We start from the raw sequence: 26,560 nt of genomic DNA, 5'->3' as shown, positions 1-26,560 counted from the left end.
GTGGAAACCAGCAATAGAGATAGGAAGGAAAGCAAGATGGTTGAAACGGTAGGCAGAATACTGGCCCCTACCACTAGGTACAGTTCTGTGTGGAGATCCCCCCACCTGGGCAACCTGTAAAATAAAGATATATAGCACAAGCCCAGCCCATATATTGTTCAATAGCCTCATTTCCTCCTATTAAGGTTTTACCCCCCCAATGTACCTGGTGAAGTAGAGTTCTTCGAAGACCCGTCGAAGGATCCTTCTTGAGTGACTCCATTTAAAGCAGGAGCCACGGATCGTCGAGAGGCGTCGAATATGGTGAACTTGTCGTCGACGGCGGCGATGAGAAGTTCAAGGGTGCCGAGACCCTGATGTCAATCCAGACGGTGCTAGTCAGCGACGTCCTGCGAGGATGAGGTGTGCGGGGTACCTCGGCGACAGATTGTTCAGGACCGCAAAGAGTTTCAGAAGAACTGTGGCCCAACAAGAGCGTTGAGTCGTCGAAGTCTTCGTGCCCTTCAGGTGGCGGGAATCCCACCGGCGTATTCTCCTCGGCGCATTGGTCATCCTCGACTTTCTCCGGCAGGACAAAGCGGTCGACGTTGCGGGCAGGGAGTCCTTGGATTCAAATGTTCTTAGGGAAAGGAGCGGGTGGCTCCGGTCGTTGGCGGAACGGCGTCAAGTGGTCCCCATGACTGGGCAACAACTTCGACGGGCCTCCAGCGGTTACACAAACCTGCGAACCCTGGTCGACGGCAATAGACTTCGACAGCGGCGAAGTCCGGGTGCTTTGCTTCGTTCTCCTCAGCGGTCCCGTCTTGGGTCGTCAGCCTTTCGAGGGTCTGACTTCCAGGGAGCTTCAGTGAAGGTTAGCGGTGCTCGATGGTCCCTCGGAGCACGGGAAGAGGGCGCCTTACCAGGTCCTCGCTAGGATCAGTCTTCGACAAGTTTGGCAGCTTTCGGATCAGGTCGAAGCAAATGCAACCGCAAGTCTTCGTCTTCCAGCTGGGCGTCGGGATCAGCAGTTCCAGTTGCTATTAAAGTGTAGACACAGCTTCTGAACAATTTCCAGTGGTGAGAGATCCCCAGATATGCTATCTTGTCTCTCATCCACACTGCTGGGTCACTCTCAGCAGCCAATCATACAGAAGGGCATTCACGCAGTCAGTCAGCCAATCAGGCACACAGTGCATTCAGGCCATCCTCCTCCCTCTCAGACACTCACAACAAGGAATGTGGATTGGGACAAGTACCCAGCCATTCAACACTACACACTGCATTCAGGCCAGTTTCGGGCAGGGCTGTCTCAGTCTTTGTCTCTCATAGCAGAAACCAGACAGCCACAACAAGAAGTGCATATTGGCCACACCCTCCATTCACCCAGGTCCCACCCAAAGGGCGTACCCACAACATACAGTCACTGGGAAGGCTCCAGTCAGTCTGGACTGGACTTCACAACAACACCATACATGGAACTTCCACCCAACAGCCAGTCAGGGGGAAGGGACAGAGTCAGTGTTACGCTCACCTGGCTCCCACAGAGGCGTCGATCTGGACTGGACAGCTGCGGTCTCCACCAATGTGACGCGTAGGGCCGAGATGACGGACTGGACTGGCCCACCTAGCTTCATTTGCTTGGCCCGTAGGAATATTCTTCTGCAATTGGAGAAAGGGAATTAACCACCCGTGGAGTTGAGCGTAAATCCCCCCCACCCCGCTGTTCTCCCCACAGATCACCTTTGATGTCCCCTCTTATAGTCTCACCTGATGGTTTGAAAAGATGAGCTCTCCATCCTACATCGAGCACAGGGGCGCGTTGATAACCAGTGGCTTCACTGGTTCGAAGGAATTGGTGAGTTCCAGAACAATATTGACTCCGAAAAGTATGTAGTTCGTAAGAGTTCACATGTCTGACTTTCACTCTTGTCCCATTCCTTGCAGTTTGCAGCTTGACCCCAGCAAAGAGTTCCTCGTGGTAGCTGACAAAGTTCAGGTAAGGATTTGGCTTATCCTACACAGTTCAATTAAATAAGGCCAGAATGTAACCTGTTGCTTGCTCCCTTATTCAGGTGTGGAGAGAAAATATGAAGTTCGGGGAATAATACCTCAGGCGGTAAAATTAGGTAAGTCTATTGCGTTGAGAAGAGTTCCCCTTGTTTGTCCCTTTGTCTCACCTTGTTGTCCTTTTGTTCCCCATAGGGGGCGGGGTACGGCGAGGATGCAATGGAGACTGCGCCGACCCGTGAAGAGGAATAGTACTCCCGAAATAATAAGATAAGTCTATGGGGGTAGTTACTATTGCCTATGTTTATTCCCTTGGCTCACCTTTGCTGTTCTTGTGTTTCCCTTAGGTGCCAGAGTGCGGCGGGAACGTGCAGAAGGATGCGGTGGATCGTGAGGATGCTGCGAAGGCCGGCGAGTTCAGCGTGGCGCTGCAGCAGGCAAGGCGGCACGCGTAAAATACTTCTTTCTTCCAGCTCGAAGGCACGGTGGATCCGGAATTCAGGTAAGGATCGAAGGTTTTGCTCTTATTCTAATCTTTTCTCCTTCTGTTCCTTCCTTTTTCTAGGAGCTGCAGACTCGAGGCGGGCGTGGCAGAAGACTGGATGCAGGCTTGCAGACACGGTGAGCGTTACGCTGCTGGATGCAGAATAACGCAAAGCGTGTGCTGCTCTTCGGGCGTAGTTCAAATAGCCTGCAAAGTAGTCCCAGGTAAGTATTCCTCCCCAGCCCCACCCGAGTAAAAAAAATCGTCCCTAGGTAAAATAGTCCCTTCCAAGCCTCATTTGGCTTGGAGCTCTGCAGCATGGTCTGCATCAGGTAAGCTTGCAGCATGGTCTGCATCAGGTAAGTTCTACTCTATGGCGCCAGGACTGACTCTCCATTTGAGCCTGGCGCCGAAACCGCCAGGGCCGCACCCAAACAGCCCCTAGCAGGGTTTTTTTGGCTTGCTCAAAATAACATGATGCCTGCTTCCGGGGTTGCTGGACCTGGTCTGGTTCCCCGGGGGTAGGCATCATGACAGTCAGGGCTTCCCAGGACTTTAGGAAAACAAGTTAACAGGTAATCGAAAGCAAGAGGCCATAGGGGTCATCTTGTTTTCCATCAGGAATCAACTGATTCCAATGGCAGGGCCTGGGGATCCCAAAATGGAGGATACTCAGTGCACCTGTCAAAGTCAGCATGGAGCTGCCACCAGCCCATACCCTGCTCTGCGGGCCACCCACAGGTGCCCAAAAACATACACTAGGGGCACAGGGTTGTACCCCCCACCCATGGGTGCCGTAAGGGTATCCCATGGGTCTGTTCACCAAACCAAAAGAGAGAGAGCTGCACCGCCAGGAGTCCCACATGAACTCCTGCACAGAAAATATGACAGAACACATGATAAAAAGGCAGTAAAGGACAAGGATACGGAGGCCCTGTCTGTCCGATGCATTTCCAGCATCACAAAGACCCTGGCTGAGGATGGCGTATCGGGATCCTCCTCCTCATCCGTATCCAGTGGATCAGGAGGATCATGCGGATGTGGAGGATTAGTTGGAGAATTCTCATAAATGGTTGATTTCCCTTACCTAAAGAGTCCCCCAGCAGCTTTGCTGGATTTCTAGGGTTTATTTTTTTAACCTGATAAGAGTGTGAGCCTTTTTTCCCACTCTTACATGTGTTTTGCTATGTGTATTTCTACTCTTTGTGATCTTGGGCACTGGAGCCTCACCTACTCCATGTGCACCACTTTTTGTGTGTGTTACACAGCACCTTCAGTGCAGTGACACAGGCTTGTCTTTTAGACTTCCCCCTGACTCAATTTTTCTGGGGCCGACTACTGTCCCCCAGAAACAGGTAAAGATGCCATTAACTTTATATAGTCACTTTAAACCACAGACCCAGTACACCCCATCTTACATGGAGTATTGGAAAGGGTTAAATCTTATCCCTTTTTGTCTGTAGCTCTTGGAGCCTTGTTTCGCTCCCTTAACATTAAGACTTAGCTGGTGGCAGTGGTATCTACCCTAACTTTTCTACCGCGATTATCTTATATACACGTGGTAATGTTTTAGGCTATTATATTAGCCTCGCACATAAACCTGCTTGACCAAATACATTTTATTTTGGTTCCGTCTGGGTTTATTCGCCATTTCTTTTTGTTAAAGTATTTCTCGTGTTTTTATCTGCGCGCCAAACCGGGGATGACTGCTTTGTTCTCTGTCTTTTCGCGGGCTTCTGCACAGAAGCCCTCCTTAAGGTGCCTGATAGTCTAGGTAGGCAGGATGTGAGGGAGGGATCTTCGGACCCCTGCCATGGCTTCCCTTGGTAACCCAAGTCACAGTCTTGCCTGACTGGCTAAGGGGACTGGCCTTGCCAGGCCAGCCACCCTGCTGTGTGATTGACAGCCAGTCTGTATGAATGGGGGAAAACTGCATAAAAAGCAGGTCTCTGGGACTGGAAGAGCACAGTCGCCACTTGAACGAAAGAACCAATGAGGACCTGGAAGAGGACCCCTACCAAGACTGAACCGCCCGGTGAAGCCCTGCTGCAGGTCCGAATCGCCAGAATTCGACAACAGAGAAGATCCTCCAGGAAACTTCTTCCCTTGAGCTGGTGGGGCCAACCAGTTCGCCCAAACTACAAGCCAGGACCCCTCCTCTGGTCGAATTCGCTATACAGAGCTACAGTGGGCCGGATAGCCAGGAAGGTTGGACCCTGCTTGGGTTTTAAGGAGCGCACCTTTTATTCGTTGTTCGGCGCTGCTGCTGGTTTCTTCCCTGGGTAGTGTAGGACCCTCCAGTCTTCCTACTTCTGATCAGTCCGACAGTCTCTTCAGGAACCGTGAGCCTGTAGGAACTACCAGGAATGTCTGCCTCAGCGACAGCCCCCTCTCAGTTTTAAGGTACTGTGCAAATCCGGTTGTGCGTTTCGCTCAGCCGCGGTGAAAGTGTTTGAAATCTTTCTCCAATCCGAGGGCTTGTCCTTCTCTTCTATTTGAACTAACTTGTCTACCAACCAACCTCGTCCAGAATCTGTGTCACTAACTTTACCGCAAACTACACTGAACTGTGTGATCTTGAGCAAAAGACTTTTGACCCATTGACTTTGGCCCTAAGCCTTTTCTAGCTGATCTCCTCACTGTAGTCTCTCTTGTTCAATTGCCCTGAGTACTTACCTGTTGGTTTTGCCTAATTTCTAATAACTTTGTCTTTCCCTCCCTTTTAAATTGCTGGAGTGCCACTTTGCTCCCACTTCATTTTGTGAGCTGAACTTGTCTGGAATTTAAGGGAAGTGGTGTGATGTGGTGTATTTATGATTGTGATTTTTTGACTTGCTTAGAATAGTGAAATGTTATACAACTGTTGAGTAAATAAATATATATTCTTTTACTTAGAAACCTTGAGTCAGTGTTTGCCTGAATCATAGTAATTGCTGTTCTTTGTGTAACTATTTTTACTGCTCCCTTACTCTTGAGATAAGTCTGGCTGCTCCGCTACTGCTACCACTATAACTGTGTAGTTGTCACGGGATGGCACCCTGTTAAGAGTGGCACAGGACACCCAGGAAGGGTTTGGGTGGTTGTGCCGAACTAAGGTGGACAGATAAGTACACACACAGCGAAAGTAATGAGAACGAAGAGTAGGCAAGTGTAGCAAGGAATAATTCCCTCTAGGGGTGTATGCAGATATAGGGAAAGAGTATTCCACGGACCTTAGGGAAAAACTCTAGCCTTCTGCACAGTTTGCTATAACAGAGGCCCACTCTGTTTGCTCATGGCTTGGAACAACAGCTATGGGTGTCTGTAATGTAGAAACGAGACAAGGGAAGGGGCAGCGGTTGCCTGGTGGAAACCAACAGACAAGCTCTGTACAAAAGGGTCTACAAACAGTACAAGAGAAGATACTTACAGACAAATCCAGGAAAAGGAAGTTGATAGCAAACTAGCAGAAGGAAATGAAGGGAAAGTTGTATAACAGGATTGGATAGCAGAGGACGGTATGGAACAAGGTTGAGAGCTCAGAGGAGCAGGAAAGCAATGAGCAAGCCCACAGGAGCGGGGCTGTAAGGTAGGGAGTCCAGAGGGAAAGGGCTTAGGGCAGCGGAGTAAAGCAGGCTGCACGGCAAGGAGCCCAGAAGGGCTAGGCAGCAAGGAGTGAGCCCTGGCGGCAGGGCTGCTGACCGTAGAAGGCTGCAGAGAACTGTAGAGGGCTGCTAGGCTGAAAACCCAGCGGACAAAGGCTGTAGGTAGCAAGCAGCGGAGCGTGATCGGCTGCAAGGTAGGAAGCCCCGAGGACAAGGGCTGTTGGCAGCGGAGAGAAGCAGACTGCGCGGCAAGGAGCCAGAAGGACCGGCAGCAAGGAGTAAGCCCAGAGGAGCAAGGCCGCTGACTGTAGAAGGCTGCAGAGGACTGTAAGATGCAAGGTAGGGAGCCCAGAGGACAAGTGCTGTAGGCAGCCGGAGTGAGGCAGGCTGCAGAGCAGGGAGCCCACAGGACAAGGACTGTAGGAAGCCGGAGTGAGGCAGGCTGCAGGGCAGGAGCCTGGAAGACCAGGGCGGAAGGTAGCAGCTGAGCGTGATCGGCTGCAAGGCAGAAGCCCGGAAGGGCAAAAACGGAGGCTGGAAAGCAACAGAGCGTGATCGGTTGCAGAGCAGGGAGCTCGGCAGGGCAAGGGCGGAAACTGGAAAGCAGCAGAGCGTGATCGGCTAAAAAGCAGAGAGCCCGGCAGGGCAATGGATCCCAAGCCGTAGTAAGAAGGAACCGCATACAAAGATCCGTAGCTCGAAGCAAAAAGGTGCCGGAATGACTCTTAATGCAAGAGACTGAGCCCCTGCAGGCAGCAGCTTTTATACCGCCCTGCCCAGCACAGAGGCAGGCTAATTGGCCGCACCTGGATCAGCACACCTGAATACAATCTGCCTCCTCCCTCTCTGTTCCTGAGCTGGTGGAAGCAGCGCTGATCCCTAGGGATTCTGGGGATTGTAGTTCGGATGATGACGAATAGGAATGGCCAGAAATAGATAGTTATGGCAAATTTCATTGTGGTACGTGTAGTTAGTTGGGTAAAATAAAAAAGCACCATAGTCTCGCAAATGGGAAATAAGGTCCAAAAAGTGAATAGGGGTTGATCCAAGAGTTTTCTGTAGATAAATGAATAACAATTAGTCCATAATGGTCGCCAATGTATGCGCCCATGGCGCAGGCATGACAGTAGTACAGGCTTGTACCAAAGGTGAAATTGTACTGTCACTTGTAGTCTTAATTGTGTGTAGTGTTCCCAAAGGGTACTGCATATAATTCTGCCTAACAGAGCCGACTGAGGAATCGGCTGGGGAGCCACAGGCAGCGGCTGCGCCGGGGGCGCCGGCGTAGATGCATGTGGTTCCGCTAGCATAGTCGGGAGGACTTCCCTGATGGTGTCCTTGAGGATAACTCCCATCCGAGGTGACTTCATGAGGCCGAGAGGTTCACCCCTCTTCACTGGCCGTAGAGGAGGCAGGGGATACTGACTGGGTAGACAGGAGCTGCTGGAACCGCTGCATACCCTGCCCATATGGACACAGTGGTAAACTGTCCTGCGCATAAGAGGGATAGGCTGTAGGCCACGTACATGGTTGAGGCCAGTCCCACCTTGACACTCGTTCTTCGCTGAATTCCTGGAATGGCGTCGGACGGGTGCCTCTGTCTGGCGCAGCGGCCATCTTGTTGAGCTGCCTGCCACGTGCCTGCAAAGTGTTGCTCGGCTCGCTGGGCCCAGCCTCCTCCAAGACTCTTGCGTGTGGATCACAAGGCCTACCCTGCTCCTCGGGCCTAGGCCTGGTAGGTGTGACATCCTCGACCCGGGGGTCGGTAGAGGTGCGTTTAGGCGCCCCCTCGGACGTATTGTCGGTACAAGGACAGAGCCCCTCGGATGACAATCCGGTACGAGAACCTTCCGGTCCCTCAACACTACCAGCGGGAGGATCCGAGGATCCCTCGGGTCGAAGGCCGGTAGCTGCAGCAGCCTTGGTGCCCGTGCTGGTATAAGGACATGACCGGTCACTCCCACGCGGGATAGTCCTTGGGAAGGAATCTCCTTTGTGGGGTGCGATGGAAAATAGTGACCCTACCTTGGGCTTGGCTCGATGTTTCACAAAGTTCTTGAGATCCTCTGGAGCCGACTTCTGGAAGAGCTCCCTCCACCTGGCTTGTCTGTTCTTCAGAGGACAGCGATCCACACGCTGTACAAGCTTGCCAACCGTGATCTGGGCCAAGGCAGCGTAGGCAGAGGGCGTGGGGGGTCTGAAGTTGGGAAGAGCCCGTTGCAGGATGGACACCTGCTGAACCTTGTGGAAGTCGACGCGTGCCGGGGAGAAGCGTGATGCCTGAGGACAGAGTACCTGAATGATAAAAAGACCAAAAAGACAAAGAGAAGAAGTATCTGTGCGTGGAATTACATGGCCGAAACCAAACCCAGCAGCGCTTGTGAATTCGGCTGGCTCCCTTCGACGCAGAAAAGGGGACTGAGGTGTGGCACCGGAGGGCGGAGTCAGGGCAGCACATGCTCCCTAGGCCGCAACCCAGCACACCTCTAAATTTAAAGGGAAAGAAGGTTTTTTCTGGTGAGAATGAAGGGAGACATTGCAAATGGCTTCAGTTTATAAAATCAGTATTTCAAGAGAAATGACAACTCCATCTTTGGGCAAATGAGAGTTCCCAAAGCAGAGAGCTTTATAATTCCATTTGGCAGACTTTTTAGAAGTGGGTCTTGAGGCATTTTATTCATAGCGCAACTCTATGCCCCCTGGTCTATTGTATATCTCTGCTTGGCAAAGGAACGTGGATGTCAATCCTATTTAGAATGGACTGTCAGGGGAAGCATGCGTGGAAATAAAGTGGGACAAGTCAAAACCAGACCTTTTTTGTAAAACCTATAATTGAACCTTACGCTGCTCTTTCAAAAACTGCAAACATTGGTGGAAAAATAAATATTTCATGCACCACAGACCACTGACAAATCGCTACTTCGTACATAGGTATGCCTCCAAACAATAATATCAAAAGAACTTACAATTTTGCCTCCCGACCTGTGCTCAAAAGGAACCATTGTGAACTTCTTGGTCTCTTTCCTGTACATACAATAGTGTTTTACCCAGCTGGATCCAAATGGTGCCGGCCCTTTAAGGAAGCAAAACATGATTATTTTAGTGCGTGCCCCCACAACAAAGCAGTATAAATCAGGCCACAATGGTCCATAAACAAAAATCTATATTTTTATTTTTTTATTTTGTTGTATTTTATGTTTTGTTTATTTCAAACCTTTCATACAATTTTCATCCATAAAAACCATTTCCACTATTTTCTTTCCAATCAACAAACAAAAATAAAAACAAATGTTCCAAATTCATCCATCAGAAGTCATAGTTCAGAATATATTACATCCTTTTAGCAAATAATCAACCATCGAGAGAAGAAATCATGGAGAACGGCAAATAGGATCACGCCCGGGATGTATCCAGAAATTATGAACGATAACCCACTTTAGGGGCTGCAGATCTCCCAGTGGTCCCTCTCCCTTTGAGAGCTCCAACACCTCTTCCATGAATTTCATCACCCCTATAATGGTTGATTTATTATCACCTATTAAAAACATATTCCACCATTCCTTGGGTGATAGAGACGTACATCCTTTGATGATCTCATACATATATCGCCAGACCAATAATCTTGTCGCAACTTGATTATGGGAATACCATGTTACTTGGTGCAACCAAGAAAGATCTTGAGAGATGCCAAGTGATGGAAAATGTCGTGGTAAGTATAGTAAAGAGGTTAAGAAAAAGGGAATACATACAAGCAGGTAGAAAATCCCTACACTGGCTCAGAATAGAAGACAGTCAAATTTAAATCAATGACGATTGTACATAGGTGTCTTTTTGGAGATGCACCCATATACTTTAAAAAGTAGCTCTCAACATATCCCCGCAGAGACAGCTACGTTCAGCCGACAAAGGTTTGCTGAATGTGCTGAGTTTTAAACGCTACACAGGATTTGGTAGATAATTCCCAGTGCAGGCAGTGCATCAGTGGAACAGTTTACCAACCACCCTCCGGTTGGAGGAAAACTAATAAACTTTTAGGAAGAGTCTAAAAACTCATTCAACTGAACTAGCTTACCTCACAGAAATAGTGAACCCGCCTATATGGAAATTAGTTTGATGTTCTTTTGTTAGTCTTGTTCGTTTCCTGTCACCACGCTCTGATGCCTGCGGGCTATCGGCGTGATACAAGCACATATAATAATAATAATAATTTGACCTCAACCCATTTAAGGCTTTACAATCTGTGATTAGATGCTCAAGCGACTAATTCATTGACTTCTAACCACAAAATCTGCAGTCAGAACTAAGGTCACCCAACATCCTTCTATAGCCCAGAACTTCCCTTGTTGGTAAAATATTCAACCTTAATCTTATAAAGAGGTTACGATACCATGGCAGGGGAATTTTGTCAGGTACATTGGTAATCGATTTACTACTCTACCTTCTAATCACAGGTTCAGAACTAGTTTATATTTTGATCTATGGGCTAGCGTGTTAATCCAATCTTGATGCAGTATTTGCTGTTTAACTTTCCCTGGATTTCTCAACAAGACATCTTCAGAAAGATCTAGATCTTCTAGCCAAGAAACACAGACCCCTTTCCAAGGGTTTAGGCAACCATCTACCTCTTTGCTAGGGTCTCATTTTAATGTGTCAAAAGGGAGGGGAGCCTGTGCGTCAATACATTTCCCATAGCGGACCAAAGTCTGCCATCTAATTACTGATCGCATTGACTGGAGCCCCCAACTCAAATCTGATCCTTACATTCAGGAGGGGCTGGCGGAGTCGCAGCACTCTTTTCCAGAAGTAACCTTCTCTAGTGTCCCAAAGGTATTTGGGCCAAATCCACCTGTCTTGGCACAATAAATCAGGACAGCCACCACGTTCTGTTTAAAGAATATAATAACTGGAACCAAGGAAAATTTCACAAATCTTTTATGGAGGATTAGCCTCTGGGTCGTTAGCCTTTTACATTTTAAATCTGATGTTCTCCATCCATTGCTTTTCACTAATGCTACGATTCACAGGGACCACCAAATAGAATAATGAATCCACATGTTCCAAAAAATCTTTGCCCACGCTTCGTCTGAATCCCAAGCTTTTTACCCCTTTTTAGGTTCTATGATAATTATTTTTGTTTTTTTGAAATTTATCCGTTAGGGGGAATTCTCTGTAAAGGCTAATTTCCCAAACCTAGTGAGCCCCCCAGGTGCTTTGCTGGATTTTTGGGGTTTATTTTTTCTCCTGCTAAGATTGAGACTCTTTTCCTCCCACTCAGACATGATTTGAGGTGTTCCTTTGACTTTGGATGTGTTGTTTGGGCTATGGGGTCCTTTACCCCATAGGGCTTTATGTGTTTTGATACATGGGTTACACAGCACCCTCCATGCAGTAACCCAGGGGTGTCGTAGCCACCCCCAACCATAGACTCCATACCCTGGGACCGACTACTGTCTCCCAGGGCATGTAAAGTCACCATTAGCTTAACTAGTCTCCAATTGTGAACAGAACCAGTACAAACCATCATATTGTGGACGTACTGGTCGGGGCAATTCGATTGCCCCGGGGTCTGTTGTTCGAGGGGCACTGTCCAGTTCCCCCCCCGACCGAGTTTTGGCTGGTGGCAGTGGATACTACGTTTTATATTCGACCGCAAATATATCCCTATGGGATTTTCCCATTGTTCGAGGCTACCACTTTTTAAAATGGCCTCGAACATACCGCCGGTTTATTAAATTGATATAAATTCACCGGTTGGTATTTTTCGCCGAAACTTGGTTCCAAAATGGCGTTTGTGTTCGCTTCTGTGACTCCAACCCAAGTCGAGCCCTTTGTTCCACTTTTTGGCGTGATTCTCCACAGAAGCCTCCAAAAGTGGTGCCAGTCTATCTGGGTACCACAGGGGGTGTGGGAGGGGGTTTAGGCACCAACTCAAGTTGCATTCTTGTGTGATTGGCCCAAGTGGTGAGCCGCCCGGCTCACCACTTAGCATGTTTGAGTGGCAGCTAGGCTGAATGAATGGGGGTTTTCTGAATAAAAGCAGGGCTTTGGGGACTGGAACTTCAGAAGTCAGCACAGGACCTAAAGAATCCGAGGAGGGAGAAGCCGAGCCGACCTGCAACGATGACACCACCGGTGGAGCCCTGCTGAACCGTCTCACCACTTTTCCCGACGACAGAGGAGATCTCCAGCCCGGAGAGTCTTCTTCCTTTGACTGGTGGGGATAACCAGTTTGCCCGTCTTTTCGCCTTCCTGGACCATCTCGTGGCCGCCTTGCCCGTGCCAAGCACCCCGGCAAACGGAATACCACGGTTTACCACTACCGCGAAGAAAAGGGTGGTACCTTGTAACCGGGAAACTCCGCGGCTGGTTTCTTCCCTGGCAGCGCATCGACCTCCAGCTTTCCTCCACGTCGAGACCTCCTCTTCCTCTGGACGAAACACTGACTTGCACCCGCTGCCAGGAACAACTGCCCCCGCTGCAGCGATCTTCCCATTTTCAGGTACTGTGTCCCGCCTGGCTTCCCTTGTTGACAGATCGTTCGGGGTGACAGTAAATCCTCGACTTTCTAACCTGGGTTAGCCTGGGACCTGTTAACTAACTTTTCCTGACTTGATCGCAATTTTTTGTGAACTATTCACCAAGACTCTTTGGGCATAACCCCACTGTGTGATCCTGGACACATTTCGCTTGGTCTCTCTAAGAGTGGGCCTGGCATTTGAACTTCCTTGCTCTCCAGTAGACTTTGCCTAACCTGCCTCACTGTGGTTCTTTGAAAAGTATTGAGATTTGTGTGCTTGCATAACTCTGCCTTTTTCCTCCCTTTTTAAAATAACTTATTAGAGTGCCATCTTATGTTAAGCGCTCACCTCTGTCTGAAAATAAGTGGTGTTTCTCACTAAGATTTGTCTAATAAGTAATCAGCATTGTATATATATAATAGTGACTGTGTGTTGAATTTACTTACCTCTTTTTGTGCTAGTGTAATTTACAAGTGTGTCTTTAAATAAATAATTATATACTTTTACACCAAAGCTCTGGTCAGTGTTTGCTTGTACTACTGTGTCTCTGTACCTATTGTGTATACTCTATATACTGCCTAACTCATCTGGAGAGAAGTCTGACTGCTCAGCCACAGCTACCAGGTAAATCTGGGTGGTACAGACTGCTACCAATTGGGTTTACTGCCAACCACCTGTAGTCCTAAATCTTTTGCAGTGGTCCCTAAGGGAACTGCACAGGTTTCTGCCTAACATTATCTTAAGACCGTTCAGCTCAAAATATTTTACCAATTCATTAAGTCTGCTGAAGACCAATTTGCGTCTCGCCTAAGATAACAATGTAGTCTGCATAGAAAATCCACGGAACGGGTTGTTCTGGGGGAAAGGCCACACCGTGTCCTACCCCTCCTCGATATCTGCCAAATAAAGATTAAATAGGGCTGCAGCCAAGGAACACGCCTGTTTCAAACCTCTAAATGTGTTGATTCTTTCGGAGAGTTGTCCCTTGGTGGAAAGTCTAACCTGCACACTCGTATTAAAATACAGAGCCATGACTGCCTCAACCAGATCTCTCGGGCAGCCTCAGGATATTAGCTTTCCCCACAGCCTTTCTCTGCTGATACTATCAAAGGCCTGCTCAAGGTTGATGAACGCTACATACAGCCTAGATTTGGCCCTAAAAGTTCTAATCTTTAGGGCATTCAGTAGAAAAAGGTTAAGGCTGATCCCCACTCCCTTAACAAACCCGGTCTGCCTCGGATGGAGGCGCCAAGCATTTCTTGCCAATCTAAGTAAATGGTGGAGCAGGAAGGAAGCAAAAATCTTTCCCAAGCTATCCCAGAGGGCGATTGGTCTGTAATTTGTTGGGCCCTCTCTAATGCCCTTCTTATACACCAGGATAGTCAGAGCAGATTTCAAAGACTCTGGCACTTTAGCATTTGATTCAACAATAGGAGGCAAAATGTGCCCACAGCAAAGGGTTCTGCTTAAGTATGTTATTATTGAGTTCATCCAGGCCAGCTCCCATTGATGTGCTCAGTTTCAAATCCACTATAAGATCTTTGTCGAATTCAATGGTCCATTTTAAACCTTGCTCCTTCGCTTTATATAGTTTGCTATCATCCTCTTTCCCCAATACCTATCCAGAGTGTCTGTGCCAGAATGAATCAACACCCATCGATAAGCTTCGAGCAAAGTGCTGGAAAAGGTGATCTACCCAATTCGCTTATGACACTGCAGGCAGCATACTTGCCAGTTGGTATACCTCATTGTTGTTTAATAGAGTCCCATTGTTGTTTAATAGAGCCCAAGGGTCTCGTATTTCTTTTAGCTATTGTTTTTAAAGGCATGGTCTAGTAAAAAATGTTATTGTCCCTACGGGTCGGCCATGTTTTTTTAAGCCTAAGTGGCTCGATTTTAGAAAACATTCCTATGGACCTTACCCAAGTTTTCGTCCATTGAACGCACGCGAAAACAAGCACCAGGGAGCCGCCTTTTTCTGATAATCCTATCTTTTCCCCGATCGCCCTGGCTGACCTGCTTTTGCGGCACTAAATCAATTCCCCCGCCCCTGAGCCTGTCATCAGCAGACTCGTACCGCCCATTTCCCAACGCCAAAGCACGTCTCGTGTCAACATTCGCTGCGCTTCAGCTAATGACGTGTCGCCATGGAAATGGCAGGACGCCTCTCTCCTCAATAAGTATAAACAGACCGTTTCACAACACACAGCAGCCGATTTTCGATTCCATTCCTCTCTCTGTGTTACTTTGAGTATTCTGTGACTCGTTTCAGTGCTCTGGTCAGCTACCTTCGCCGCTTGTAGCCCGTGTGAACAGATACCAGTACCACCGCTATAAATTATTTTAGTTTGTTTAACACACAATGGCTACAATAATGCCCTACATGTATGAGCCCGAGTATACCGAGGAGGAACTACTGGAAAGGGAAGCACGCGAAAACGATGGGGATTCCGATGGCAGTTGGCAGGACGAATCAACAGATGAAGAGCCTGGGCCTAGTCGAATGGATGGTGTCTCCACCTGGTGCACATGCAATCGGTGCGAGCTAATGCCAACCGAGGACGAGAACTGCTGCTGCCGAGAAAACTCGGGATGCCTGGCCTACATTTCGGAAGTCGAGCCACGACCGCAATGCATCACCGAGCTGCCAAACTTCAGGGCAGCCTGCCTCACACGGGCCGTGTTGAGAATAATGATGGTGCTTATGCACGAACTTCGAGCAACTGTTCGTCCTCGTAATCCGAGTAACGAGTAACTATACTCTGCTTGTCATGCCACTCCTATTTCATGGTCTTCTACTATATCCAAAATGACATCTACATATCATTGTAACGCATGTAAGTCGTTGAATAGTGTGCATTGTCTAGATAGCATTTGTCCGTGTAAAATGCCATTAGTTACAAGAATTTTCATTGACAATTTAAAAACAGTTTGTTTCATTCCTTTTCACAGGTGGTACAGGCTGGTGGCCTATCGTTCCTTTACATGGTGGCTTCACGGGAGGCTTGGACACCGCGTTCGAAGAGTGATACCCGCCTGTGCCGTTCGTGCCAATAGAGAAACGTTCCCGAGTGACAGCGGTCAGTACAGGGGATTTTCTCTCGCTGTGCTGCAACCTGACCTGTACAATGTGTAAAGTCTTGTATTTTTGTGTCATGAAAATAAGATACAAAATAAAACACCACATATATTTTAACAACGGTTGTCTCGATTTTTTAAATGAATCAAGTGTGTCCATTCAAGGATGGACGTCAGACATCTGTGCTCCGAATGGGTGAAGGTCTGGTTGCTGTGAAGCAGGGTGGTCACTATCTATCTAAGCTAACATAACATATTCTTGATAATGCATTCACTAAAACACACTTGTTCAAAGTCTTTCAGTAGGTTATGTCTCTATAAAAGTCACACATATATCTATACTAACATTTACCATTGGATTATACTGTCTTGACCACTATAATACACCGGTTGAAGTGTGGGTCTGTGCTCACAAGAATCTCCGGTATGTGGCATTTGTTAATGATAAGCAACGATATACTGATGCGCGCTGGCATGGGGGGCTGTGACGGGCGCGAACGGCCAAGGTGCCAAAGTACATGTACACTTCAAAAGGTGTCCCACGCCAAGGGGCCATCGGTCACATGGCCTCCTCAGACCCCGTGTCTCCAGGCAGGCCTCCCCTGAGGCAGGCCACCCCCCGGCAATCCACATAAGTGTGTCTCCATTTAGCAGTCTTCCTGTGCCTTATCTGCACGTCCCAGGCCCATCCATCCCACCCCCCTCTATCAAAGGCGGTTCACACCCGGGGATGAGCGCTGGCATGGGGGGCTGTCAGGGGCGCGAAAGGCCAAGGTGCCAAACTGCATGTACACTTCAAAACGTGTCCCACGCCAAGGGGCCATCGGTCACATGGCCTCCTCAGGCCCTGTGTCTCCAGGCAGGCCTCCCCTTCAAGCAGGCCGCCCCCTAATACCACGACATACATACGTCATTCATTCACAAACACACCCCAGTTTCTAATACTTTAAAAACCACTCGATATGTCTCATGAGAACATCTTTGTGCTTTGCAAGTCAACTCTTGAACGTGCTACCTGGGAACCACTGAAATCTATGCTAATCTGCTCGTCGTCGTGCTATCCGTGAACTTCTGTGACCGCTTCGAGCATACCCATCAGTGCGCTACCTGTGGCCATCCACCTATTCTCCCGCAACATACTGCTCTGCTTGCTGAATCCAACTGTTTGTTGGTCAAGGTAAGGCCATGTATCCTGGTCATATGTCGCAGATTTTTAAATTTCTATCTATTTTCGAGTAGAGTACACAATAGTGCTATGTTCATTGGTCTCATTGGTATTGACTTGAGTTTCCATTGCTATGCTATCCATAGATCTATTTATTTTCATCTGTGACTATTGTGATTGAATTGCATCCTTCGGGGGTCCAGTCAATAATGTTAGCATGTTTCCTTCTCGTGCAAGACCGAACATCCAAGGGACGAGTCACATGTTCAGATTTCAGTCACATCAATTATACATTTCTGCAACTGATGCAAATACTAAGCAGCACATAATGAACTGGTATAGTTCCTGCGACCAAAACAAACCTTGCATTGATCATTGTATGATTCATTTACTTTTGTATGAAATCTTTACTCTTGAAGATTGTATAATAATGTCGATATTTACTTTTCAGATTTATCAACAATGCCTGCCTGTTCGATTAGCGGTTGCCCTTCGAAGACCCATGCGAAATCTGAAGGAACTACAATGCATGTATTCCCGAAAACTGTTGATCGAATAAGAGAATGGGTCAGACATTGCGGATATCCACTGGATGAGCTGGAAAGTAGAGTCCAACAAGTCTTAGAGGACAAGAGGGGTGATCGATACCGCATCTGCAGCCGGCACTTTTCCTTGGACATGTACACAACTTCTTGGGTAACAAAGAAGAATAAACGGCGAACGACACGGAAATTGCGCGAAAACGCTATTCCCACTCTATTCGTCCACATTCCGCCACCGGTGAGTCAAGTGTCCGGATTTAGCTTTCGGCCTTGCGGTAGTGTGTAGCCGACTGGATTAATAGATATTGTAGGTGTTCTATCCCTTGTAATAATTTCAATATTGATATGAGTGTATAGTTTTTTGAATATTGACATTTATCAATATATTCTTTTCGATTTCATAACCCACAAACGCAATGTATATATATATATGGGAACAGGGAACTGTGCTGTATTGAGCATTTTTCAAGTATTCTGTCAGCTTACATGGCTATTTTTAATATTGGCATTTCATTATCAATCATTAATTGACCTTTACAACTTCTTGACTATCCCTTGAATCTGAAGCAAGAACATTCTACATCCTTGACGTGGTCGCAGTTATCAACCACTTCTAGCGCGTATCAGGTAATCTTACTAGGCTAATCCGCTACATACTTGTTTTATGCATGTCAAGTAATAGTTTTATTCTATCGTGTAATTATTTTACCGAATGTTTGGTTACTGCTTTCCAATTGATATACACCTTAGTTATCATCCACTGGTGTTTGTTTTCAGTTATAATTAGTGTTATCCATACTAATGCAAGTACTGTCTTTCAGGGAGATGCTGAAGCGTCCGCCACATCTACAACATTAGATGTTTTTCAACATCAGGAGGTATGGATACTGACAGCTCCATCGAGCGTCATCATCAGAGCTGGAATTCTTGTCGTTTGATTGTTCTACACAATGTTTCATTCGTGGTTAGCCGTTGATATGTACCTGTGCTGTCGACCCCAGGTGTGTGTTATGTTTTCACAATTGTAATCCTCACTAATGCAAGTACTATGTTTCAGGCAGTTGATGGAGCGTCAACCCCTGCACTTGATGCAGAGCCTGACATTCAAGTATACGAATCGGTGCAACAGCTTTCGGAAGTGCGCACTACATTTGCAACATCCATAGATATTCTTCAGCAGCACGAGGTATGGATAATGACAGCTCCATCATGCGTGATCATATAACGTGATTCCATTTGCTATACTTTCTTCCCTATTAACGCAAGTGCTGTGTTTCAGGGAGACGACGAAGCTTCCACCACAATCACAACATCTCATTTAGATGATGCAGATGTAAAGGAATCGTTGAAATAAGTCGATGAAATGTGATGATATTTGGATTTTCCTTGATTCTTTTGGACAATGCATCATTTGCGGTTATCTCTTTATATGTACCTGTGCCGTCGACCCCAAGTGTGTGTTGTTTCTCCAATATTGAAAAGCATACTAATGCAAGTACTGTGTTTCAGGGAGATGCGGATGCCTCCTCTCCAATACAAACATTCATGGCAGTCCATGCAGAGCCAGAGGTATGGATACTGACAGTTCCATCGAAATAGATCATCACTGGTCGAATACTTGTCGTTTGATTGTTGCACACAATGTTTAAATCGTATTTGGCTATTGAGATGTACCTGTGTGTTTGTCCTCACGTGTGTTTTATGCTAAAAATATTTTGATACATAGTAATGAAAGTACTATGTTTCAGGGAGACGATGGAGCCTCATTCTGTGCTGTCTATGCGGATACAGAAAATATAGTCGTTGCAGCGCAAGAGAAAGGGAGGACATGCGGAAACTAATCGGAGCTACAGCGTACAGATGTTGAAGGTGCAGTCAAAAAAGTTGCAAAGAAAAAAAAAACAAAAAAAGGTTAGTTACAAACAGTTCATAACTTTAAAAAAATGTTTGTGCTGGGGACTATTTTATGTTTTTTTCCAGTCAATTCTACTACACTCCATCTTGTGTTTAAACTGAACATCCCTTTTCCAATCTCTCCTCCAGTTACCCGTGGGTGTCAGAACTATACACATACAGACAGTGAAGCGAATGAGAGATGTGGCTTGCCAGACCGTGTACACTATGGAGGAACTATTAATTGAGGCGAGGCGTGTTCAGGCTCGAGATGCTCATGTCCAATGGCCAGAACATGAATTAATTGTTTTTGGAGACTACAGCAAAGTTGCATTGGACCATAGCTACAGTGCGACCGCACCACCACAAGAAGATGTTATTGAATGTATTGAAGATAGCTCTGAAGTAGTTGCAGATCAATTTACACAATCTACACCCGCCAAAAATTTGCCACCAAAAAACATGTCGACATTGTTGTGTTCTCCCATCAATGTCGAAGTAATAGATGTTGAAATGACAGAATGAACCAGCCGTAGCATCCATAGACGCATCAGAACTTGATATCAGCGATATTACTTACCAATGTGTTGAAATCTCCACAACGTCAAAGGCCGAAACAACGTTGACGCAGGATGACAGTCTAATGAAAGAGAGCAAATACATTGTATTCGACAGTTGTTTGATGGAAATTATAAGTATGCTGAAATGTGTGCATTCCATTAGAGGGAAAGCATGTGGGAAGCCATTGGTTAATGTGACTCGTCAAATAAAAGGCAGTAACGTCAAAATAAATGCCGCCTGTAGATTAAATCATAGGTTCTCATGGTCTGCACAACCGATGCTGGGGAAACTGCCAGCAGGCAATCTACTGTGTGCAGCTGCATCACTTTTTAGTGGCTCCAGTTTTAGAAAGTTAGAGGCTTTCTTTCAGTTTGTGGGACTGCATTTAATTTCTAAAGCGCTGTACTACACATACCAACGTGATTATCTGTTTCCGGCCATTAGTGATGCTTGGAAAATTGAACAATTGTCTCTAGCAAGTACATTCAAAGGCAAACGATTGAGGCTAGCCGGCGATGGACAGTGCGACAGCCGTGGATTTTCTACCAAGTACTGCACCTACCAGTTTCAGGACATGGATAGTAAGAAAATTGTGAGTTTGGTGGTCGTGCAGGTAACACAATGTACATCCTCAGTGGCCATGGAGAAAATAAGTTTTATAAAATCAGTGGAATATCTACAATCGAGGGGAATGCACATCGACCTCATAGCCATGGATAGACACGTTTCAATTGCCAAGACAATGAGAGAGCAGTTCCCACATATTAAACATCAATTTGATGTATGGCATCTTGCTAAATCAATCAATAAGAAAATCTCGGCTGCAGGGAAAAAAAAAGGTTTTGAAAGTATTTTGCAGTGGTCACATTCTATCACCAACCATCTTTGGTGGAGCTCAAAAACTTGTGAAGGGTCAGTGGAAATACTACTTGAAAAATGGCGGTCACTGATGCACCACTGTACCAACGTTCACCGCTGGACAGCAAATGAACATTTCCACCAATGTGAACATGGCCCTTTGTCCCCAGAGGAGGCACGGAAGAAGAAGTGGTTGATTCCATCTTCACTGACACACAAAGCCATTGAGAAGATTGTTTTCGACAAAACTCTATCAAGAGATTTGAGAGGACTGACAGAATTCTGTCACACAGGAGATTTGGAGGTGTTCCACAATATGTGCCTAAAGTACAGGCCAAAGCGCTTGCATTTTAGCTTTCGGGGCATGAAACATCGCACTCTACTAGCGGTCTTGGCCCATAACAGCAATGTCGGACGTGAACAATCTAGGACTAGGGGTAAAGTAAGGATGCCTCGCTACACTAAGGTGTTTTCAAAACGAAGTAATCAATGGGTGATCAAACCAGTCTATGATGAAATGCAGTTCGACTTTGTAAAAGGCCTTATTGTTGCTGTGTTAGAGAAGCACATATATGGAATTTTGGACGTTTCTGTGCAGAGCAGTGATCCATTGCCACCGAACATTGCGACTGTGCCATGCCCACCCGAAGCACAGCTGATTGTGAAGTACAAATCCCGGTTTAAATAATTGCAATACGATTGTCTTTTTGTAAATAAATGTTATTGTACAGTGTACCTGTAACCCTAACCCCTACCTTTACCATCATGGGTGGCGAACAAGCTGGGTGTCATCTTTGAATTCTCTCTATACACCTCACATATGTGTATGTATATATTTTTCTCATGTCTCATCTCATGTAAATGTAAATGCTGCGCACTGTTAACGGAGGGGAGGCTTGCGTATTGCAAATAATAAAACAAACAAAAAATAAATCTCACTTTTAACTCAACTCCTGTGGTACTTTATACTTTCCCTGACCTTCTGCCAAAAATTAAATGTCTCAATTTGGGCTGCAAAGCTCGCAGACAACGGGGACAAAATTGGGGCACTTAGAACACGCCAGCCAAGCGGGCCATGGCATTTGGGAGAGAAGCCAGTTCACATTTGCACATTGAGGCGCACTACATAGACTGATTCTAAACTTCAAGTTCTCACAGATGCCTATACTATGTGATGTTGCAAATAAAGAATGCGAAGGACAGCGCCCAGATGAGGCCCACAAGTCGCACTGGAAGTATAAGGGTCTATTGTTTTTTGACCTTGAGACAGGAACTATGCCGAAAGAACTACATTTGAAGGGAGTGCGCAATAACGTAAGAGACGATAAGGCAAAAAATTCAGAAACTAGACCGAGTTTCATTTTAGGTCAGTATACGAATAATCGTTGTCAAGAGCACGGTCCGTTTTACAGACTGCATTACGAAGAGACACAATGGAAATTTCAAATATAATGTAAGTAAATCTTTTATACCGGAATGAAGATTTAATGAATGGATGCATGAATAAATGAATGAATGAAGAGCTAGGAAAAGCAAGTAAAACTGTTCGTAGTGGGCACATGGGCATGCAGGTCCACTGGTCTCACCGATCTCGGTCCTTGGCCCAGCCACTTTTCCCTGCACTGCCTACCTGCGCTACGGGACTGTCTCTGTATCCTTCAGCCCCTTCTCCCGGCATTTACCTTGCACTTGTCACCAGCTGGCCCTATTATTTAATTTGTATTCAACTAACCATGTACAGCCCTTCCCCATGCGCGATCAGAAAGACACCTGGCCTAGTAGGATCGTTGCGTTGTCTGTCTGCCCTTGTTCCCCACCTGCCTTGAGTATAGGCGCGTTACAAATGCCATATCATATCATTCCTCACGCATGTAGACTAACTGTCGTTTATCATTGTGTGTTGGCCTCGATTCATCTCATTACTTTTCGCATTGATTTTAGAGCCGAACATACTCCATTGAACTATCCTTGCAAGCAAATAGTTTCTGATCGGCCGTAATAAATAAAATGAGTAATATTAATGAAGTTCGGCTAGCGAGACTAATTATCATTTTTTTGTTTTCATAACAGGTATTTGATACCTTTCTGCCACTGCCACCTGTTTGAGACACCGGCGGATGGATTCTTCAGCAGACACCTGCAGCTTCGTGTCAACAACTGGAGCACGATCACCATATTATGGGTCGATCGCCAAGGGCCCACATGCCCTTACGCTGTACTAGTGGCTAGAAGCAACATATCAACCTTTATGCTGGACTAGTGCCTAGTTGATGGAACAGCCTTGTGGTTCACCGTGCTTCCAAAGTGATTCTTTTTACGAAAATGAACACCCTGTGTACCATAAAGGAACAGCGCGTGACTCAAGATGAAACGGAACAGTTATTTCGGATACAGATAAAAGAAAATAAATGGCTTCCGGAGTTCATATGTCAATTGCTGAATATTCTCTAAACATTTAATGTCAAATAAATGTACTTTACCAAAAGTACCGTGTTGCTGTTTCATTTTAAAGTACAGTTTCATATTCCGAATTGTAGCGCGCTGTGTTGTGAGTTGATCTGTGTTGGTTTCCGGGTTCAGTGTGGAGTCGCGCAGAAGACGACTGGGCGCGTTTGCCTACGCAGCACAGTAACGTCACGGGGAGAGGCGGGGAATATGAATGTTTTGATAATGTCAGGCTCAGGGGCGGGGGAATTGATTTAGTGCCGCAAAAGCAGGTCAGCCAGGGCGATCGGGGAAAAGATAGGATTATCAGAAAATGGCGGCTCCCTGGTGCTTGTTTTCGCGTGCGTTCAATGGATGAAAACTCGGGTAAGGTCCATAGGAAAGTTTTCTAAAATCGAGCCACTTAGGCTTAAAAAAACATGGCCGTCCCGTAGGGACAATAAAAATTTTTACTAGACCATGCCTTTAATATTTCTTCAGCATCATGCTGGAGCCGTTGGGCTATCTAGGAGAGCAGCCAATTGCGATATTGCGGTTTTCATTTTTTTTTTATCAGGACAAATCTATCGTTCGTCTCCATCAGGTGAAGCCTTCTCAGATCAGAACGGTAGATTTTTCTTTGTTCATCCAGCTCTTTGTTATAGTGGTGTAATCTAGTTACACCATGACGAGGGCCTAACATACATTTGGTTTGAAACTGTAGCAGTATTCCTTTGTAGTTCAAAGTGGCCCCCTTGACCAGAGCCAATTGTCTCAAAACCTTCACTACCACAGGAACTTCCCCAGGCCGGATTCTAAGCCTATTACCGGCTTGGTTTACCTGCACGCTCTCTGCTTTGATTTTAAGCACAGCCACACCACTCTGGTTCCATTTAAGCTTCAGTAGCTCATGGTCACTATTCCCCATGGGAAGTATCACTAATTTAGAAACCCATTTGAGAATATTACTGGATACAAAGTAATAATCTAGGCAGGAATGCTTGTTGCCTCTGGACCATATGTACTTGGCCGGTATGTCTCCCCTGATTTGGCCATTCAACATAAGAATGTCACGCTTTTTAAGTTAGTTTGTCCATAACAAGGCCTTTTTCTCCAGACTAGTTGTTGTTAGCATCTTACCCTGGTCATCAAAACATCTTAGGTTGAGATCACCACAGATTATAATACTGATTACGATCTTTTACGAAAATCTTGTCAATTAAGGACATAACCAAGTTAACAAACAAAGTGTCATTCATGTACACTGAGTTCCAATATACGTCATAAATCATCAGGGACACCTTTGGTAGACCCCGAATTCGCTCCCAGCTTAGATCAACCACTTGGACATAACCGTTCGGATTTATAGTTTCCAATATACTTATACCTCTATCCAGCTTTACCATTGTTAGCAGTCCAGACAAAGGGCATCCCAATGTAGTTTTTTTACCGGTTTACACCTAACCTCAAAGCCATCGCTAATTGGTGGAACATAAAGCCAAGTCTCATGCATGCAGATAATATACTTTTTGAATATCGACCCCCTGCATGTGAAAAAGGTATTGGTGGCCTCTTGTATTCCCGGAGCACCAATAAAGCGGCTTCCAGTCCTCTTTTTCCAAGCAATAATTCTCAGGTCTTTGGGCTAGGGCCCCTGCAAGCCATGACCCATCGTGACCACTTTTTTCTTGTAATTTCCACTCAGGGTAGATCTTGATCATCCTTTTACCATGCATGGAACAATCAGCAGTGATTTTTAACAATTGTAATTCTCTAGCTCTCGTGAGGGGTAGTGGATCTATATGGGATGTCACAGGTGTCTCGGAGTAGATTTATGGCCTGGGATGTTTTCTTTTCCACTCTCCATTTAGACTTTCTATGATGGGTAGGACTGGATGATTCTTACCTCAGTGACCCTGGAAGGGTTTTTTCCGAAATTTCAAAACCCAAAGGTAGCAGGTCTCCCGAGATTCCCAAAAAATGCACTAATCTGAAATGCAAATGAAGAGTGCCCCAGTCTTGGTGATTATCATTTACGAACTGGACTATCTTTAGATCCTCAGATTTGATGTTCCTTAACTTCGGGGCACAATGTGGGAGTTTTAGGACATTTTCCCGATTGAGAATTAGACCATCCTTGGTAGAGATAAGTGTTTCTATTTTAAATACCAAGGTAGGGGCTCTGTCAGGGTCCCCAAGTTTTGCATTTATTTCTTTTGATTCTTCTCTTTGGGTGGGAGGAGGTTTCTTTCCCCTGTCCCACATCCTTTCCAATTTAGTATGAGTTTTCATCCTGTTCCGTCTTTCCTCTAAGAGTACAGAAATCTGGGGCGACCAATTTATGATCAACTGTCAACCTATGGCAGTTATTTAGAGATCTAGGAAGCTTGGAGGGATTTTCTCCATTAGATGGTGATAGTTATGATATGATATGGCATTTATAATGAGCCTATAAACAAGAGTTTCAAGGCACGACGAGGCAAGGGAGAAGGAACAGAGGGAAGACGGAGACAACGATCTTACTAGGCCAGGTGACATTGAGATCGCGCAAGTGCAGGGGAAGGGGAAATGGAAAAGTGCTGAGGTAGGGGTCAGTGCAGTACAAATATCAACAGCAGAAAAAAAAATATAGAATGAATAGAAAGCCATAAGTAAAAGGTGCGGCCAGCTGGTGGAAAGTGCAAGAATGAGTGCAGACAACAGGTGTTAAGTGCAGGTAGTGGGCTGTAGGGATACAGAAACAGTCCATAAGTGCGGGGGTTGCCAGTGAGGCAGTGCCGGTGTGCAACTAGCGGGGGAGGGGACCTGGGCTCAAGATCAGAGGGTGGCCAGGCGACCAGTGCAGTTTCAGCCAGGAGTTCAGCAGGGGAAGAGGAGGAGAGAAAGCTGAAGAAAAGAGGAAGGTTTTGAGGTGCTTCCGGAACAGAAGATGGTTCTCCTCAAGTTTCAGGGGGGCAGGGAGGCTGTTCCAGAGGGAGGCCCCGGCAGAAGACAGATCTACCACCAACTTGTTGCTTGGAGAAGCGATTGAGCCTGAGGGAGTTGGAGGCGGATGAGTGAAGAGCTCAAGAAGGAAGATATTTAGGAAGAGAGAGTTGAAGGTATTGAGGCCCCAGGCCCCAGTAGGCCTTGCGGACAATTCACAGGGTTTTGAACTTAATCCTCGCAGCCACTGTGAGCCAATGCAGAGATTTCAGTCCTGGAGAGATGCGATCCCAGGGCTCAAGGCCAATGACAAGTCTTGCAGTCCTGTTCTGGATGAGTTGCAGAGGGCGGAGAGTAGAAGCGGTCAGATTTAAAAAGAGGCTGTTACAGTAGTCCAGCCTAGAGAGAACCAGAGCTCTGGAGACAGTGAGCTTCTGGGGGAAGGAGAGGAAAGGAAGAATACCTCTGAGGAGGTGCAGCTGGTAGTGTGATTTCTTAGAGATGTTAGGGATGTGAGGAGAGAAGGAGAGTGTGGAGTC

At 46.4% G+C, this 26,560-nt stretch overlaps 1 protein-coding gene across 2 annotated transcripts in view; it reads right to left on the bottom strand.

Moving 5' to 3' along the window:
- Positions 1–26,560, bottom strand: part of ARHGAP10 (Rho GTPase activating protein 10) — a 2,208,119-nt gene that overhangs the window by 1,247,901 nt on the left and 933,658 nt on the right. For both annotated transcript variants that reach the window (XM_069631250.1, XM_069631251.1), the window contains one exon: positions 9,024–9,130. In XM_069631250.1, the coding sequence (XP_069487351.1) occupies positions 9,024–9,130 (107 nt within the window). The remainder of the gene's footprint in view (positions 1–9,023; positions 9,131–26,560) is intronic.

Source organism: Ambystoma mexicanum, chromosome 6q, assembly GCF_040938575.1.
Source record: "Ambystoma mexicanum isolate Mex_15411 chromosome 6q, UKY_AmexF1_1, whole genome shotgun sequence".
In the NCBI taxonomy this organism is placed as follows: Eukaryota; Metazoa; Chordata; class Amphibia; order Caudata; family Ambystomatidae; genus Ambystoma; species Ambystoma mexicanum.
This window is presented reverse-complemented; position numbering and strand designations above follow the sequence as displayed.